Below are 20,656 nucleotides of genomic sequence, written 5' to 3' on the forward strand. Positions count from 1 at the left end.
CCCATGAGCATGTATAGATTTGTAGCTATCATCTCTCCTTTTATAACAACAAGCGTCCCTCTAACAATCTTCATGATCTTGTTTGCTATATGGGTCTTACACCCACACTCATCTAATTGTCCTAAAGACAAAAGATTCTTCTTCAGACCTTTCACATGTCGCACATCTTGAATAGTGCGTATTGTACCATCAAACATTTTGATTTTGAAAGTGTCAATACCAGAAATTTCCAAGACATGATCATTTTCCATGAATACAGATCCTCCTGGGATAGGTTCATATTTGTGAAACCATTCTCTCCGGGAGGTCATGTGCGAGGAGGCTGCTGAATCCAGAATCCAGAAGCCAGACATCAGCAAATCTCTTTTTGCCTTCATCAACAGTGGTTGCTCCGCTGTATAAAATTTCACCATCGTCTGATGTGCTGACAACGCATCCTTGAGATGTTGATGGCTCTGAAGACTTTTTATCTCCATTCTTCTTATTGTGCCAACACTCCGATTTGACGTGCCCCTTTTTGTCACAGTTGTAGCATTTGATATTCTTCTTACTTCGTTATTTTGATCTACCATGGGCATGACTCTCATTGGAGTCACGTTTCGTTGATCTTCCTCTCGTCATCGATAAGGCATCCGCTTGTTGCGAACTTGTCTGCCTATCTTCCTTGTTCTTGCGCTGATTTTCTTCCTCCAGAACAGCGACTGCAACATCGTCGAAAACTAGATAGTCCGTAAGAACGTTGCTTGTCAGGTTGATGGTGAGTTGATCATACGAGTCAGGTAGACTCTGAAGTAGAAGTTTTGCACGTTTATTTGCACCAACTGTATACCCCAACATTGTGAGTTGGGAGAACAGTGTGTTTAGGGTGTTGATGTGATCGATCATCGATGTAGATTCTGTCATCCTAAGAGTCTAAAGTCACAATTTTAAGAAGATTTTATTGTGCATGGATTTCGCCTCATATAGATTTATTAGAGTATTCCAGATCTCCTTTGTTGTCTTCTTCTCCTCTATACTTGACAACACCCCGTCTGCTAATGCCAGATGGAGATTTGCAATAGCATTTTTATCCATCTCGTTCTACTTTCTATCATCTGTGATGTCGTCCGGCCTTGCACCGATGATCGCCAGACAATTATCTTTTTTTAAGATAGCTTTTATCTTCAACTTCCACAGTGAGAAATTACTCCCGTTGAATTTCTCAATCTTGAACTTTGCCGTCATTGCTTCTACCACGAACAGTAACTTCTTACTATCTCACGTAAGTAGTAACTGTATTTATGAACAGTAACTATATCCGTGGATAGTATCGTACTTGTGAATAGTATCGTATTTATGACCAGAACTGTCCTCGTGAATAGTGCCCGTCACCTTTAGAAGGTAAATGATAACCTAACTTATTTTTTGATGTGAATGATCCACCTTTGGTGACAGCCACAAAACATACGATAAGTAGATATATACAAGCACCTTAAGTTGACTCTGATATCACTTGTTGGGACAAACCCGGGACCCAATAGAACATGATCGCAGCAATAGTAGTGAAAATAGAGATAAAAAAAGATGAACACACAGATTTACGTGGTTTGACACAAAATTACCTACGTTCACGGACAATGATAGAAGAGTCCACTATAAGGAGAAAACTCTTGAGTTACAATCTCTCTTTACAAAGAGATACTCTCTCTATTTTTTTTCTCTTACTCTTCTATATGAAAAGTTTCTGGGATGAATTTTTCCTCAAGAGTTTAGGGCTTAATTATAATGTTTGGAAAAACACTATGCACTAATATAATATTATTTGTGATGGGACCCGCCACCCTATTTATTTTCAAACCTCACCTGACTTAGGCAGCTGCCGGAAAGTAACACCAACCATGACAAACAAATTTCATTAGTAGAAATTCCTAGCTAACAAATTCAGGAACTATATCATCGTAGTGCAATCATACCAAGAAAAGATAAATTAATTACCCATAAAGCTTATTACTATTAAAGAATATTCAGGTAAAAAAGACTTTCCTACGATCAGGCATTGATGACAAAGATAAAACAAAAATTTAAAGCATCAGAATATGATTTCAGCTACATCATATATATGCTCATAAGTTTTTCTCCGAGCTTATACATCTCTGAGTTTTAGACATTCTTCCTCCTCCATAGCTTCAAGTTCACCTGGAAGGTGGGGGAGGAACCTGAGACTTGGCCATCCCCACCCATGCTACAACGGCAACGGCAAGAATCACCCATCCAAGTACGTCATATTTCAGATCACTTTCTTTCTTTTTCTTCTTCTTGGAAGCCTGGAATTCCCAAATGAACAAGGTAAGTCTTTGAAGAATGCCAAAACCAGTATCAGTGATGGGTTGTTTCACTAGTTAAAAGAGTATTGCCGAAGCAAACTCAGTTAGCATGAAGAGCTATTGACAAAACATGACAGTAGATATTTGGTGTTGACACCCTAAAATGTCCAGTCCGTAAGCATATAAAGCCGCTACAGTGTTTGTAATCACATATGGCATGATTATAAAGCAAAAATGGAAGTGATTCTTTTAAGTAACAATTTATGAGAGAAGTTAATGAGTTAATTAGCTGGTCTGGAAATGATACCAACACTGAAGCAGAGTTCCATATGCTCAGCTAAAAGTATGGAAGATTTAATCATAACAAATCCATAATGAGGATGTTGATATGACAAGTTGATAAGTCATAATTGTACATATATAACCACATAACATGAAAAAAAATTACGGCGGAAGAGGATGGTTTAACTTATGGGACCCTAAACGATACCACTATTCCCCAGTCCCAATTAGCATAAGCATCACCGATGACTGAGAAAATGGAAGAGATGACCATTAAGGAATCTCTGTCATATGAAATGGAAATATGGAGACTCAAAAGAGTTCAAAGAAACATGTTGAATTCTTTTAAAACATGAAATTATCTTAACAAAGAAGGCTGGATATGGGCAGAGAAGATATACAGTCACATGCGTCGGTCATTTATGGGCGGAACTCAAGATGAAGCTTATATCCACACGCTGCACGTGTTCAAAATACAAGCTAAAGAATACATGATACATGACTTAAGAAAAACACGGTACACCAATTGCCAACCAAGCAACAGGAGCTTAAAACCACACCAAAGTAGTATGATAAATTTCATATTATTTAAAATGTTTATATCGTACATTCATACCCCTGGCTTTTCTTACAAACCTAGGAGCACAAGGGAAATGGTCAAAAATCAGGAGAAACCATATGGCAGTACATATTGTATAGCACATTCTTAAAGATGTCAGTTCTCTTTGCTGATTCAAAGCAACATGTATATGAAAATAGGGAGTCAACCAAATTAAAATCCTAGAGAAATCCAAATCGCGCAATTCAAAACATGGAAAGATTATACAAAGAATAGAAGGTTAGAAACACTGGAGTCTAGACTGCCAAACCATCTCTGTCAAATGGTGGATATAACACAACATACTAGAAAAATAAAAGGTTAGATTTAACTCATGCATGCTATATGACCACACAAGACAGAAGAAAACAATGTCACTTCAACACTTTCTAGTCATTAGGAAATTAAGGGCGTAATTATGTTACCTTAGCATTTGAAGCAGATGCTCCTCCCAGAGGAGCCTGTTGACTAGCCATCTGTCTTTGTAGCTCTAAATGAAGTTCAGGTGCCTGCAAAAGTATAAATAGTATGAACCTGAGAAAATGGAATGGCAAACACAGAAAGCTAACAGCATTAATGCAATGTAGTTATATCATGAACCACCATGTAGGTGAAAAGATTTATCAGATAATTCGATGCTGCTGCCATTTGAAACACCAAATGTGGCTCCAGTATCCTATCCATCCAGAACTATATTACTGAATTTGATGAACGATGAGCACAATGTGAAGAAATATGTTTAAAAGAAACATTGACGGTGAACAGGGGCTTATTTCAATGAAAAAAGGAAACTGCAACAGATATCATAAGGACATGATTTTAGGTCTCCAAAAAAAGCAGAGAACAGCTAAATGAGTCCAAATATCGACTAGGTTTACATAATTTTATACGAGAAGGGCGGCGGGAGAGAGCAATCCACTTTTGCATTTTCATATCCAAACGTCACCTTAGTTATGCCAGGTTCTAAAGGAATGCAACACCTATAACAACCCAAAAGCGAGAGAAACAGGAGAACTTATAATTCTAAGAATCTGTCAGGTATTTGACTCTGAAGATCCAAATCATCCCAGTCAAAAATAAAATCTAAATTCTTTTATTTTAATAGTCATAGAGGTTAAAGAAACCCCACTTCCTGGTTTCCTCCACTCCTCACACACAATCCTACCACCATACCGAAAAATGTCTTCTTTCCTCCTCTAAGAATTTTAGATCTTTGATACAAATTTTTTTGGTGGGTTGGGGAGGGTTACAGACATTTCAAATCTAAATTAATTTTTACCTCAAGATTTAACAAGCAGAATTTTCAGCAACATTTACGGTGCACATAAATTTCAGCAACATTTACGGTGCACAAAATTTCTGATAAAAGTAAGTAAACGCATGTGATAATTTTTCAGATAAAGTGGTCTGGAAGAAGTATGACTCAAAGAGACTTTGGCAGGGTAATATTAAATTCAGAGACAAACTCCAGCATACAGAATCAACTTCAGGAAATACTGGTGAACAATGCAGATAAAAAATTAAAGAGCAGAAACTTTTGAAGACAATAACTAGAGCTTCAAGTAGACCTTCCAACTGCCTAATATTTATTAATCGTAAACTGGAGTAAAGATCAGAAAACCCACACCAAACATAAACGCATTATTTCTGTGACATCACCTAATAATGTCCATACTATACACTAAAATGAAAACCATAGGTTACACTTAACACATTCTTAGACAATTGACCGTCAAGCTTCTCTTTATCACTTATTTACTGATTTTTCCACAACCTATTTTTTTCTTCTCTCTCCTTCATTCTTATAATTATTTTAATAGTAATTCGCTGCTGTAATTATTACTTTAATAATATCTCTATCAATAGGATAACTTTTAGAATTAAGGGAATATACAACTATCAAAATCATAGCATTGCAATATAATTGCTATAACAATATTGTGGTGCCAAGTCTCGTGCATTGTATGGGGAGAATACTGGTTATTTTACTCTAGGACCAACCAATAATATAGAACAAAATTGATTAAACGTCCCATTGAACAAAGGATTTTCTGGAAAGAACTGCATACAAACAAATGCATCAACAACCACATATATGGACCTCTTCCTGGATAAGGATGCCCTGAACAACAGGTGGAAACTCATTTAAATTCAGACAAGAGGTACAAAACAAACAGGTTACAATATAGTCCTTCATAAAGATTTGAACCACGCCATTTAATAATTGAAAAAACACCTTCTTTGGATTACTCCAAAATAAAGCAAAGTACAAACTGAGATGAATTGCACGAGTCGCTATTGTTAATAGTTATTATTTAGTGCATATAGGAAATTGCAAGAGATATGCTTCAAATATAGGTACAATCATGCTAACCAGCATGAAAAACCATTAGCAATAGAAATCAAGAGGACGACTCATTAAGCTTAGCATGAGAACCAACTACAACTGGTAACTAGAATCATACCCATAAACTTGATATAATTCATGATGACCAAAAAAGTAGCAAGAAAGACAATATTAAATACAACTTAAATACAAGAAAGACAATATTAAATACAACTTAAATACACTAGACGAGAGTTATAGAAGAAAGTATAGATGTGTTTTGCATCCTTTAAAAAACTAGATAATTAAGAAACTTAAACATAAAGAAAAGAGCATCCTAAGCTTACAAGTTGTGTATCTTATATTTAAGAGTTTGCGCTAATGCGCGATCAGTCCATCGCTTAACGGTTTATCTGTTTTAGGAAATGCGACAAGTATTACATGCAAGAAATGTTGCAACGGAGCATTTGTAGCAAGAAATAAACTCTTACCGTCGATGGGTCTATTCCATACAACACTTTATGCATTGGATCCAGATAAAAATAATATTTAAGCTGACTTGACATAGCATTTATGCTATAAATATGATTAAGGAGAAATTAGGAAATAAAAGTAACTATAGATGGACTGGCACTTTACTTTTTATGCTTTTAACTAAGGCATGTGCAGATGCACATGACACGAAGAAGTTTGTACATGACTCTGAACTTTCAATTAAAAGCTCATTGGGTATAATAGGCTGACCGAAATTCATACAACTTTTCTAATTTCATAATTTTAAAATGTAACATATCTGCTCCTTTATTATACCTCCCAAGCCCTCTCTTCTAGTGAGGAGCAACCAGGAGGAAGTGTTTGGGGTTCTTGTGCTCTGCATTGAAGTCTCTTGAATTTGGAATCAGATATAAATGGTAATGGGTCTATTTGTTGAGCTTGATTTGGACAACCTGAAACTCAAACATAAATGGTAATGGGTCTATTTGTCGGGCATAATTTGGATGGAAATTTTTATTTTCTTTCCTCAAAGAGAACGATGAATTGAGCTAATTCCAGATGAGAAGCTGCAAAGTCTCAAGTAAATGCACTTGTGGGGATTGTTTGTTTAATTTAGTGGGTTATTAGTAATTTTTTAATTTTGAGAGTAAAAAAATCCAATATGAGAGACTTCAGGGGTAAATTAGCAAATATCTATAGGGCAAACTTACAAATAGAGATGATTTGTGGGAACATATGCAAGAAACCCTTAGTTTTAACCTAATTCTTTTCGACATGCTTTACTGACCTAATGCAAAACCTTCAAATGCACGTTGCTTTTGTGAGAGAGAAAAATCAGTTAATGTGTGAGAGGAAGAAAGAAGAGGAGGTTAAAAGGATGATTGCCCTTCGAATTTTTATTTTGTTGATATTTTTTTCATCATTTTGAATCAGAGAAACAAAAGTAAAAGAGGAGGAAAATTACAAAATGGCCTTCAATCCAAGAGCTTACTGTAGCAATCAGGTTTTGCCTATAATAGTATAGATAGATAGATATTTGCAAAATTTATTGCAACCAATTTGGCTGCAACATTTGCTGTGACAGTTTTATATTTATATAGTTCTGTTTACCTTTCCCACCTACGACGTTGCAAAACCAAACACAAAAATTGAAATTTCTTAAGAGGAAAATCTGTTGGGTCTCCATTTATATACAACTAGCCCCTTCTAGCGAGATGATCAAGTTCATCATAAAACAAACCCAACAAACATACATTCTGCAGCAGACCACTAACCACATGATAATCAGGGGGAACACACTATCTATCACAAACGAGCCTTGTCCTATTAAGGGAAACTATGGAATTGAACTATTGGAGTCATAAGACTCAAACTGAATTACCATCTATCTGCCTGATATCATCCCTCTCTCTTGGTGCTCCCTTCATCTTTCGCACAACTATGATCATTCAAGGGGCTTGTCATAAATCCACGGCAGCAATCAGTTACCCATGTAGCAAGCAAATAAATAAAACTCCACAATCATATGTCATTTTATTAAAGCATATTGATATTACCTTAGAGGACATATCCAAAGACTTGACATATAGCTCATTTCCAGGTTCCTGCACACACAAAAAAACAAAGATATTTCTTGCTTACTAACAATCATGTAAATTAACTATTATAAAAATAAAAATAAAACTTCACAGTACCATCTCAACTGCTTGCTCGAAACACTGAGTTGCCTTTGCAAAGTAAATATTCGCCTCATCGTGATCGGGAGTGTAGAATGCATGGGAAGTGTGAGCATTTCCTAAGCACCACAGCGTGTCAGATTTCGCCGGGTTAATCTCCAAGGCTTCCTCCAGCTTTGAAACAGAATCTATTAAAAATATAAACAATCAGAAAAAATAAAAAGGCAGATTTTGATGGATTATTTCAATTACTATTCCTTAGATATAAGTACCCGTCACCATCTTTACGCAATCGGTGCCGTTCTGAAATTGTGATAGCTCGAGAAGCGCTCCTCCCCATCTTGTAAGATTCTGCAAGGGGGAAAAACATTTTTCATAAAATAAATTACATTAAGAAAAGAAAGAACAGGTGATCTAGGCTTTGAAATTGAAACTATTGAAAAATGAATAATTTGCAAAAAAATTGAAAATAACAAATTAGGGTTTGATCCCTCACCTCGGCGTCGAGAGGGTTCTTGGCGTAGGTGGCCTCGGCGGCCTTGCGGGCGTGTTCGAAGAAGATGAGGCGATCGAAATCGTTTTGAGGCAAATCCATTATTGGTTTCTAAGGATCAAATCAAACAAAGAATAAAGGGGACAAAGAACGCTGAGAAAAATAACGGCGGAGTTTTTTTTCTCTATCTTTTTATTCCTCTCTTGATCGAAGGCTGCCGCGGGTTGAGTAGGGTTTTAAGAAGTAGGCAGAACTGTCCGAGGTTTTTCTGATTTATTATTATTATTATTTTCTGATTTTTTAAACAAGAAAAAAGTCTCATTTATTGTTAATGTTAATTAATCGGTTTTTTTATAGAGTGCCCATAAGGGGCTGTTTGGATGGCTGAAAAACTCCCGTTTTGACCTCGGGAAGGAGCCAGAAAGCTGCCATTTTGGCAGCTTTCTGGCCGCTTCCCAAGGCCAAAACGGCTAAACAAACAGCCTCTAAGGGAGGAGAGAGATACAAAGAAATGAATAGCTCATTGGTCCCCCTGATTTGCATTAATTTCTGTGCATAATTCATTTCTCTATATCTCTCTCCTCACTTATAAAGTGCCTATGGGCACTCTATAGAAAAACCGATTGTTAATTAAAGCTAAAATATCAAATTGGTATATTTATACGAACGCATTTGCCGATTTGGTATTTAAAAAACTCTGGCGACAACAATGTATTAAAGATGAGCATTTTTGTCAACAATGCACAGTCTGTTCGCCGGTGGCCAAAACTCAAACTCTCGTGGCTCACGTGGCATTTAAAGGGGTGATGTGGATGATGAGTTGGCAGTCTAGTAATGACGCGGATATATAATGTCATTGAAATTCTCATCTTCCTCATTCCCTACTCGCGATCAAATTTGGGGATGAACTTGAAGTTAGGTTTCAGATCCTTCCTTCTCACCTTTCACTCAGATCTTCAAATTAGTGGCAATCCCAACATGGCCTCGTCAAGCTCAAGTTCGGGTTCAAGCAGGAACAGATCTGGAGGTTCAAAAACTGTTCTTGTGGGGCTAAATGTGGCTATTATACATCGATGACAGATGCAAACCCCGGGAGGAGGTTCTACAAATGCGAAAACTATAAGGTAAAATTTTCAATGCAGTTTTAACGTTTCTTTGATTTGTTGAGACTAATAGTATGTTTTTAAAAATGTGGTTCTAGAATGGTGGTTGTCATGTTTGTGAATGGTTTGATGGCCAATTGTGTAATGTGGCATCTCAGATGGTACCTCTGTTGAGAGAAGAGATATTGAACCTGAGGAACAATGATATACTGAAGGATCAATTGATTGCACGTGCTGAGAATGAGATGAAAGAATATCGTGATGATATTGCCAAGACTAAAGAAGAGCTACGTGTGTGTCAAAGAGAAGCTGACGCTTATTTATTGGAGATTTCAAACCTGAAGATTGGTAGAACAAGATGCGAGGATCTACTCAAACTTCACCAGAATAAGCTCAAATTCTATGAGATGATAATTATGGTCTGTGGAGTTGTTGTAATCTGCTTAGGGTTCTTTGTTGTAAATTTGAGTAGGCAATTGTAATGAGATGCTCTCGTTTATGACAATGTAACAGTGTATGATGTACTCTTTCAAATGAAATGTTGTATTTTGTTTTCAATTTGTGGCAGATGCTTTGTTTGTGATGTAGCTTTTAACCCTTGACACAACAACATGATCATGTGCAAACATGAAATTATTTGTTTTCATTTTGTTGTAAATTTGAGATGGTAACAACATCAAACATGTGCAAACTCACACTAACAACATAAAACACATGCAATCTCACAATAACCCACTACAACAACATCACTTCCTAACCCAGAAACTGAAAAACGGACATAATGAGCCACCTATGCAAACCTAGAAATTGTTTGTGCATAACAAATCGTGTAGCATACAGAAACTGACATTTAAGCTAGACAAAATATGCATAACAACATCAAACTGTTTGTGCTTAACACTTAACACATCATGTAGCATATTTTAACTAGACAAAATATGCACAACACATCAAACTGTTTGTGCTTAACACATCATGTAGCATACATAAACTAGACAAAATATACACAACACAGTCACTTAATTAACACTTTGGGTGGTTATTGACTGATGCTTGAGTTGATGATCCTTAGATAATTGTGACCTCTGTGTGACTTGTTGCTCTGTATATTGTCTCACCATGTTCACCTTGCCATAGCCCAAACCCTTCGGGCATTGCGTTGTGAATTTCTTCCTACACCTCTGGCCCTCCCCCCCACTCCCCCCCCCCCCCCCCCCCCGCCCTGCAATAGTTTGAATTTGTGACTAGGTTGAACCTGAAACCGCTTGTGTACTATTGTTTCCACCTCTACATCTTCTCTCTAACAACACTGATGTTAGCGTAGGAATATTTTGTCTTCTCATTTCCTTCACTGATTGACCAATCCTGTTCTTGCTCCCCTTTGGTCTCCCTCTCTTTTTGGTTTGGCTTGTACCTTCAGTTGCTACTTGTGTTGTCTGACAGTGCACCAAAAATATAAAGCAAGTCATAATTGATTACTTAATGGAAATATAAAGCAAGTCATAAGATAAACTTACTTGTATGTTTTTTGTGCTTGTTGTTTTGAGCAGGTGGGGGTGGATTTGGACATTTCCTCCTTGTATGGTCAGTTGACCCACATAGCCCACACTTCTTGGCTATTTCCTACCTTGAAGCCTTATATGTTTTCCTTATTTCTTCATTGGGGTCCCTTCTTCTTGCAGTCTTAGGCCTCCCCATTTTCCTCCTTGCAATATAGGTGGCAGTACCATTCCCTCTTTCTCTTTATCCTAAAATCTGCTACCTTCAACTGGATTCAATAAGTTGGCATAGGTGGCTACATAGTTCTCAGATTTATACCAATGTGCAATATAATCTTCAGGCTTATGTCTCATTAACATGATAGCACTTATAGCATGAGCACAAGGAATCACTGTCAACTCCCATTCTCTACATGAACATGTTCTATTACCCAAATGAACCTCGTGACTGACCCCTCTATGAATGACTTCAAAGCCACTTTCATCTCCAGAACCATTCCAATGTGGAACACAATTTATTTGCTCATTATAAGCATCTTTCAGCCTTTTCTGAATTCTAGGAGAAATCTCATCCACAAACCTGTTAATCAGTTTCCTTTTTTCTTGCATTCTATCCATTAAAGCCAATCTAATATCCTCTAACATAGATATTATTGGTATATATCTTGCAAGAAGTATGAATGAGTTGAATGTCTCAGACATGTTGTTATCAACACTGTCACATTTACTGTGGAGTTTAAAGCGAGACTTACAAAATATATTAGAATCCCTTAACATAAAATCATCCAATAATTTTTCAAATAATTTACTCAAGTTTGCTTCTTCAACTAAGAAATCTGCCTTTGTTGTGGCTTTCACACACTTCCAAAACTACCGTTGAAGTTGCCTACCACCATGTATTTTCCTCCAGTTAGAGTAAATATGCCTAGCACATTGCCTATGCTCTATTGAAGACCAGATTTTATGAATAGCTGGAACTAGTCCCTACAAAAACAACAATATATCAGAACAATACCCTGTTATAAAAAACAACAACAAAAATAAATCAGTCAACCACCAAATAGCTGGAACTAGTATCTACAGACATACCTTTTGTTGATCTGAAAGAACAGTCCAACCTTCACCATCTCTCATCATCAAATCAATGGTCAGGAGCCTTATAAACCACTCTCATGATGACTTGTTCTCTCCCTCAACCACGGCCCATACTATTGGTCACATTTGGTTGTTACCATCTCTACCAACAGCACACAGTAATTGACCACCACAAGCATGCTTTAGAAAGCATCCATCAAGACCAAAAATAGGTCTACAACACTTGACAAATCCATCCCTCAAAGCAGAAAAGCACACATAGATTCTTTGAAATGTGCATGGGCGTGATCCTCCACCCACCACTTTAAGCACACATGTACTCCCCTCATTTGATCTACAGATTTCATTCACATAGGGTTTAAGCAACCCATATTGTCTTGCCATCAGTCCCTCTATAGCATTCAATGCCTTATCCTTTGCCCTCTGATATTTTCTAAGAGTGACATTGATCTTATAATTTGCAGTTATTTCTTCACAGATTTCCCTTGGTTTCATCTTGGGATTTCTTAAAATTTTATCTAGGAACTCATGTGCCACCCAATTTTCTGTAATTAACCTATTCTTAAATGTTCTACTGCAAGTGTGCAATGGTTGAATGCTTTTAATTTGCCAAACTTGTTCATATTCACAGCTAGGCCCATCATTTATTTCCTAGTAGCACAATGAACAACCAACGTTTATTATCATTTTATCATTTTTCATATAAAGCAAGTCAATGATTTTGAATAAAGTAGTTGAGAATAACTTGTTTCAATACCTTCCTTGATGTAAACTTCAATCCAGGTGCAAAGTACACTGAACTCATATCCATGTCCTCATTGAAGAATGGATACTTAATCTTCTTCCTCATCCTGAGTTTTCTTAACCTGAGATGGGGCTGGAGCTTGTTCTTGAATTCTTCTATGTCACTTTCATCTAATGAGCCTTCATCCTCACTATCTCTTTGCTCTGACTCGTACCCTCCCTCGTAATTCAACCAGAAAGATGGCCAATTATCTCTGTAGCCTACAGTGCTGCTTGTGTTGTCTAAAACACCCCCTTCCTCTACTGTGTTTGAAGTTGCATTACCTTGAACTTCCTCTGTGTTACCCCCTTGTGCATTCATGTCAGTAGATCTATCATTATGTACTACATTACCTTGAACTTCTTTTGTGTTACCCCCTGTGCATTCATGTTAGTAGCTCTATCATTGTGTACTACATTACCTTGAACTTCCTCTGTGTTAAGTGGCTGAAACACACCCACTCTAGTAGAGTAGCAGGAGGTCCCTCATCGTTATTTGTCAATCTAGCACCAGCATTGAATATTATTCTACCAATTGCAGCACTTACCTTATCTTTATTCATCCTTCTAATTTCATACAACTCCTCAACATCACTGTCCAAAGCCCCCTTAGCCTCACTATCAAAAGCACACATTGAATCATCACTTGCATAACCAGTCGCACTGCTACTCCCCTCATTCAAACCCTTTTGTTTAACTTTCCCACTCTCTACTTTGCCATTAAACTCATCAACGTACCCTTTCCCATCATCCTCATCTATCTCATTATTAAATGCCTCTGTAGGGTCCAGCTTATATGTCTCATCTTCCACTGAGTCATCATCATCACTAGATTGAATTTCATCCTCCACTCGGCCTTCATCTAAACTTTTTTTCCTTATTGGTGTCAGCTTATTTCTCTTTTTGGGTATCTCTTGCACTGCTTCATTCTCTTGCATTGGTTGCTCTTGCACTGCTTGATTCTGTAGCAGTGATGCCTCTTGCAATGTTTCATTCTCTTGCATTGGTTGATTCTCTTGGATTGGATCTATTTCATCTTGTGCATTGATTATTTCCACATCATCCTCATCTGCCACCAACTCAGCCCTGTTAACCCCATGATTTGAAAATATCTCAATTGCCCTTTCCTTATGAGCATATTGTAACATAAGTTCCAAATTATCTTCCAAAGTAAGAGGCAATAGACCTTGGCTCAAAAGTAAAAACCCTACCTGGAATACAATACTACAATGTGAACAGATTCGTGTAGCCAAATTCTACAATTTTTTCTCTGAGAAATTCAATAGACATTGCATCCTCAGCTATGAACCTAACATCACATATACCATTGTAGTGATCATTTTCTTAAAATTAAAATAGCCACCATGTCGGAATTTAACCATAATTAATACTCTCATATGCATAAATTTAAAATTAACTTAATTAAAAACAATATAATTTCAAAAAAAATATGAACAATTTTTTTAAAAAAATTGGGTTTTACTTCAAAACCCTAAATTGGGGGTAAGTAAACACGGATTGTATGCATGCAATTAACTAAAGATAATGAAGACTATTTTATTTACAAAAATGAAGACCCACCACCCTCCATCGCTATAAAACAAGGAAAAGAAATTACAATGTCTTACCTTTGCCTCCACGACTTGAAGACTGCAGTAAAGGAGAAGACCCACCACCCTCACATCCACGATCTCTCCCTCAGAGAGATTCTTTGTAACTGCCAATTTGGGGGAGAACTCTCTCCTGGGCAGAAAGTTTGAGTCTTGGGGGAGGTGGGAGGGGGAGGGAAGGGGGAATCTGACAATTAGGGTTGATTTGGAGATTTAGGGTTTTTTTGTTCAGTTATTTCCCGCCTTTTCTTTAGTAAACTGGCAACTCATCATCCACGTCACCCCTTTAAATGCCACTTGAGCCATGAGATTTTGAGTTTTGGCCGCCGGCGAACAGAATGTACTTTGTTGACAAAAAGGTCCATCTTTAATGTATTGTTGTCGTTGGAGTTTTTTTAAATACCAAACTGGAAAATACGTTCGTATAAATATACCAATTTGGTGTTTTAGCCTGTTATTAATCTAATCTAATACTATCTAATACTATTATAAAAGTGTGTTGGTATGTTAAAACATTTCTTCCAAAATACCCTCCAAATCACATACATGCATCCATAAAACACATGCTTGCATACATATAAACACATACATATACATGCATACATTCTTAATAATGACATAACTCTCCTATTAATTATCCACTAATATTACTTTCTATTTTTTGTAACCCCTCCACTCATCCAATATCAATGTTACAATAAAAAATTTTGTTTCAATTTGCAAACAAAGTGTTAACTTAAAATGCTTACATGCATACATTCTTAATAATGACATAACTTTCCTATTAATTGTCCACTAATGTTAACTTCTATTTTTTGTAATCCCTCCACTTAAAACGTACATATGACAAACTAATAATATATGTTTAAATTTGTAAACAAAGTGTCAACTTAAAATGTCATTAGTGCGAGAATTGAATGCACACACATATGACAAACTAATAATATATGTTTAAATTTACAAACAAAGTGTTAACTTAAAATGCTTACATGCATACAATTTCTTAATAATGACATAACTCTCCTATTAATTATCCACTAATATTAACTTTTATTTTTTGTAACCCCTCCACTTAAAACGCGCATATGACAAACTAATAATATACGTTTCAATTTGCAAACAAAGTGTCAACTTAAAATGCCATTAGTGCAATTATATTTGACTGTTACAGAATCCAAAGAGCATGCTTTTTTTATTTATCATAATAGTCCTTACTTGCAACCTATATAAATTCACTCATTTGATGATTTAGATTTACACTCACCTCTTACAACTCTAACAACATCATATACTCACCCCATGGCTTTACTATGATATTATTTGGATGATACAAGCTCGCCAGTGAAAACATTATCCCTCTAGAAGATATGATGACAAGGGGGGAGGGGGTGAAGACGATTAAAGTTGTGTTGAGGAAGTACCGAGCTTTACTCGGATTATACTTTATACTGATGTGATTGTTAGACTGACGGTTATATGCGGATTGAGGATACGATTGATACAAGGAAATGTAGAGAATTCAGATTAAGGCTAAAGTTTAAGGTCTAATTTGGGGGGTTTTAATGAACTTTTTTTTCTATTTCTATAATTATTACTATGTACTTAATTGTGATTTGAGAGAAATATTGTATTATCCATGAACTTAGTAGATATATTTTTTGTAGCATATTATTAATTATATGATAATAGATGAGAGAGAATGTGAAAGTGAGAATTTTATTTTATTATAATGGATTAACAAAAATAAAGATAATTAATATAAACTGGAATAGCATGACACACTTAACATAAAAGTAAAGAACAAACTTGGAATTTTTGTCCTTTGGGTACTTTTTTTATATAATAAGTATATTATAACATCCCTAATATTAAAACTATATTCTAAATTTGCATATAAAATTACCAGTAGTTATTAAATGCCATTCATTATCTTAAATTATAAAGTAAATAGAACTATGTCTTGTAAGATTTAAATTTTTTTTTTATCTTTTGAGTATTCCATAATTTACCAATGTTCACAAAGTAACCCTGAATTTTTTTCACAAACAACCATGGATCTTCATAATTTTCACAAAGACCATTGAAATTTCATATATGTATAGAAAAATACTAAAACTTTACAATTTTTTATAGATAAACCCCTATATAGTTCAAAACTTAAATCTTAAGAAGATTGAAAGAAGTATATGATCTAAATTGTAAGAAAATTACAAATAAGACCTCAAATGTTGTTATAATTACATTCAAAATGAAAATCTTCCATTAATTAAATAATGAATTGTGTAAAATATTAGAACATGAAACAAATATGTCCACGTGCAATGCACGTGTACTATACTAGTTAATTATTAATAATCCCTTGCATCATAGCTTTTTTATCATAGTGCCCCATATCTTCATATATTTAAACCTAAGTCCCCGAAATCACCTAAATATATTGATGTTGGTCCTTCCATCTACTTAACTATTAAAGATCGGTTTGATATTGTTGGAGAATAAGTTGTTTATATAAGTATCTTATATAAGCGACTTATATAAGCTACCGAAAATAATCTTTTGGTAATCATATATCAGAACATGTTTCTAACAACAGTTTAGGTGTTTGGTAACAACTGTGCATAAATATTATTATCAAAAGATGAATCTCATATATAGTATATAGACTAAAAAAAGAAGAAGCTAATTTTAAAGATATCCTAAGATAGCTTCTAAAAGCATCATCTTAAAAACAAAAGCAATTTCAATTAGTATACAAATAAATTACCAAACATCATTATTAACTGTTTCTAAAAAAAGCAAAAGTACCCTTAAAAACAATATCAAAGCTGCCCTAAAAACCAAGTTTTGTAAGACTCCATGTTGTGAAGAGTGAAAATTAATTCTATGATTGACTTTTCAACAACATGAGGTTAGGGAGAAAGTTTTACCAAATATCATTATTGATTGCTTCTAAAAAAAATCAAAAGTATCCTTAAAAAATAGTATCAAAGTATCCCTAAAATCCCAGTTTTGTAACACCATGTTGTAGAGAGCAAAAATTAATCTTGTGATTGACTTTTCAACAACGAGACATTAGGTAGAGTCTTTTTCTTATTAGTTTAGACGGATATTTGTGTTTACTTTTCTAAAATAAAGATTTATAGAAGGAACTTTAGGTTTTAAAAAAGCCTTATTGGGTTTTAAGTCCAAAGCGGTCAACCCGTTAGTCCACTTGTTAAGTTATATATTCTATATGAAGTCTCAAAAACCCTAGAGATCAGAATTTTTGCATATTCTAACATCACAGGGCTGTCCGATCTAGGGGGAGGAAGAGATGAGTCTTTCGGCATATGTTCATCAGCTTGAAGATCGTCTTTTCGGTAGCAAAATCTTCAGGCAAGTGCCAACTTGCTTCTTTCTGCCTTTAATTCTCATATATGTTTAAATGCATTGCATTAAATGCATTTTGATGCATCCTAATTGTTTGTTATATTATCTTTTAGGTTTTTTCGAGTTTATATTGATGTCTTAGGTGAAAAACATTCATGTTTATATTTTCAACCATATAGTCATAGAAATTTAATAGAAATCAGTTCACCATTTTTTATATGTTAGTTTAGATGGTTTTATGAGTCAATTTTCATTTCACATCAATATGTCAAGTTTCGGTGATGTTTCGACAAGATTTATAAAAACTTTAGATAACAAATTTGTGTTTTTATCAATCTACAATCACGATGTGTGTGATACATATATTAGTTTTGTGACATCATGTTTACTAAGTATAGATAAGTATCTCTATGTTTGACATAAAGAAATATTTGACAAGCCCTATTTTGAAAATTTTGAAAATCTGCTAGAAAGCAAGATTTAGATGTCTGATTAGTATTTTCAGACGTCTAGTTATTAAGAATTCAGACGTCTCTACGTAGGCTTTTATTATTTTTGAGTTTCTATCGTCTGCAAGTCAGATATCTAATCTGACGCCTGGTTTGATGTTCAGGAAGATATTACAGATGCCTGAAAACATGCACAACATTTTTGTTATTATTTTATGAGTTGTTTGACCCCATAACTTCTTCGTTTGACATCCGATGGTTATAAAACTTTGGGAACATCTTTATTACCATGTTTTGAGTATGTTCAAAGTTTTTTTAAGTTACATTTTGATATTTGTCCACTTGAACCAAAAAGTCTGAAAACACGGGATTTTTTCGATGTTTTCGAGTCTTGAGCCAAACTTTATCCGAAGTTATTTTTAACATGAAATGAGTTTCTTTTTAATAATATGAGTTATATGATATGCAGACTCTTGATAAAATGGTTTAATTGTTGAAAGCAATAAATATACCCTTAAAGATTATACATGTACACCCATGGAAATTAGGAGTTTAAATATCAGATGTTTGTCTCGGTTAACGTGGTAAACTTTTAACAAAGATGGTGATGGGTGCAAAAGGTGCATACTTGTTGCTTATGGGTATATGGATATGTTAAATTTGAAATGTCCGACGTATATATTTTACAAAAAAATAAGGCTTAAAATGGTGTTGGTATCCATCAGAGGAGAAATAAAATTTAGGTAGCCTAATCACTTCTTGACCAAGCCACCAATCTCAAGGAGAGTAGAGTAATCCCAAAATATTTACTCCTTTGATACATATTAGTGTCACTTTGTTTGTAAAAAAAGTTTATGAGATGCACGCTTCCAAAATTTTATTTCTTCTTGTTAAGTACTCTCATTAAAAGAAACTCATGATTAGTAGAAAACAAAGAATTAAACAAATGTCAGAAATATAATATAAATAGATATTGATTTTATTAGCCTTCTAATATATTACAAGATTTGAAGGGAAGGAAATGGGTTCTTGGGTCTCTAGACAATCTTCTGGAGCCCTCCTCTCTTTCAAAATAAAAAAAGAAAGGTCATTGTCATTGCTCTTTTGCACTTCAAGTCTCTCTTTCTTTCTAATCTCTCAATCTTTTCTCTATCTTTTTTCATTGTTCTTTCTTGTCAATTGTGTGATGAAAGGAATGCTTATTTATAGGGAAGGTTAGGGGAAATTGTCGTTAGGTGTTGAAAAGGGATTTGTGTTAGATTTATGATAACTTCGTTATTGAAACTTTCTTATTAAGATTGTTGCGTTCGTATATCATAACAAACATTTTTTTGCTTTTCACTCCTCCTGTGTTTATTACGTGTTATAAGGAGCCCGTGTATCTTCAAGTTGAAATTAGGTTTGCATGAGGGTGAGTATCCTCGAGTTAGATTTTATTGCCAAGGCTTATGATCACATGACAACATCAATGTCTTGAAATTGACATGCATCCTCAAATTTGAGAATTTGGTTAATATAGAGGGGTGGCCCATGTGACTTTGTGTTAGATTAATAGAGAGAGTGCATATGTATCCTCAAGCTTGGTTTATAGAAGATGCTACCATCCTCACATTTATTTTGATTTATGAGGTACTACCATCTTTATTTTGATTTATGAAGTCTACCCTCAAGTTAACTTTTATATTTGATCATATAATATGTAAGTGTTAATTTTCAAGATCACCTTAGTATATTCAAGGTAACAATATGATTAGAGGGTGTTAGGCCCCTCAAGCTTCTTCTTCTTCTTCTTCTTTTTTGTCTACAAGATATCATATGTTGAGAAGAGATGACATTGTTGAATAGTTAAAACCGGATTTTCTAAACTCTTTGAATATGTATATTACCATTAAGCATTGAGTGACAATGTGTAAAGTATGAGTGTGGGCTTTTGTAACCTTCATGCTTTTGTATTAGATTTCTTAGTTGATAGTTAGTCGTGTAATATAGAAAAGCTGAGTTTAGACAACATCGAGTATAATCGGTTTAAAATGAGTAGTTTTAAAAATTATTGTTTTAAATGGGGGAGAATAAATAATAATTTGGTTTTTTAAGGTGCGCGATTTTTTTTGGCCATTTGATGAGTTATTATTAGAATTCTGTATTAGATTGACAAGTTAATGTTGGCCTTCTTGTTTTGATGATGTTTAACAAACAATTTACTTCTAATGTTGTTTGTCTAGTGTTTATGTTTTCGTATTTATTCTAGGCAAACAACGAGTTGGAGGTTGGATGGATTGCGTCATAACGATCATATCATATTCTAGGCAAACAACGAGTTGGAGGTTGGATGGATTGCGTCATAACGATCATATCAAATGGAGGTTGATGGAATAGTAGTTGAAGCCTTGCAATTCAAGTTAAAGATCCAAGTTAAAGCTTCATCCGCAAGTGTACCAAGATAGAGCTTCGTTGAAGATCACAAGCTTGGGTAATATTAGTTTAGGTTTATATTATGTGTGTTAGTACCTTAAGCACAATATAATATACACACACACATTTATTGGTTTCCATGTATATATATAGTTATATATAT

General features: G+C 34.9%; 2 protein-coding genes across 2 annotated transcripts; both read right to left on the reverse strand.

The window, feature by feature from the left end:
* LOC109837294 (mitochondrial import receptor subunit TOM20-like) lies at window positions 1,960-8,416 on the reverse strand. The gene is made up of 6 exons (XM_020405480.1): window positions 8,177-8,416; window positions 7,953-8,031; window positions 7,699-7,868; window positions 7,561-7,608; window positions 3,609-3,692; window positions 1,960-2,303 (listed from the first exon to the last, which is right to left on the reverse strand). The coding sequence occupies exons 1-6, from the start codon at window positions 8,273-8,275 to the stop codon at window positions 2,172-2,174; spliced, it is 612 nt and encodes a 203-aa protein (XP_020261069.1). The 5' UTR covers window positions 8,276-8,416; the 3' UTR covers window positions 1,960-2,171.
* LOC109838572 lies at window positions 11,025-12,975 on the reverse strand. Its single transcript, XM_020407009.1, has 5 exons — window positions 12,628-12,975; window positions 12,008-12,521; window positions 11,865-11,902; window positions 11,650-11,759; window positions 11,025-11,490 (listed from the first exon to the last, which is right to left on the reverse strand). Exons 1-5 carry the CDS (start codon window positions 12,973-12,975, stop codon window positions 11,025-11,027), a joined length of 1,476 nt encoding a protein of 491 aa, XP_020262598.1.

Source organism: Asparagus officinalis, chromosome 4, assembly GCF_001876935.1.
Source record: "Asparagus officinalis chromosome 4, Aspof.V1, whole genome shotgun sequence".
In the NCBI taxonomy this organism is placed as follows: Eukaryota; Viridiplantae; Streptophyta; class Magnoliopsida; order Asparagales; family Asparagaceae; genus Asparagus; species Asparagus officinalis.

Bases quoted from the DNA above. Each gene is read 5' to 3' on its own strand.
- LOC109838572 (XM_020407009.1), bottom strand. From the start codon at position 12,975: ATGAATGCACAAGGGGGTAACACAGAGGAAGTTCAAGGTAATGCAACT. The intron at 12,522-12,627 runs GTATTGAAACAA...TTGTGCTACTAG, and splicing joins TGAAGTTTACATCAAGGAAG to GAAATAAATGATGGGCCTAG. The intron at 11,903-12,007 runs GTAACAACCAAA...TGATGATGAGAG, and splicing joins GTGTGCTGTTGGTAGAGATG to ATGGTGAAGGTTGGACTGTT.
- LOC109837294 (XM_020405480.1), bottom strand. From the start codon at position 8,275: ATGGATTTGCCTCAAAACGATTTCGATCGCCTCATCTTCTTCGAACAC. The intron at 8,032-8,176 runs GTGAGGGATCAA...TCCCCCTTGCAG, and splicing joins AGAACCCTCTCGACGCCGAG to AATCTTACAAGATGGGGAGG. The intron at 7,869-7,952 runs GTACTTATATCT...TATTTTTAATAG, and splicing joins TTGCGTAAAGATGGTGACGG to ATTCTGTTTCAAAGCTGGAG.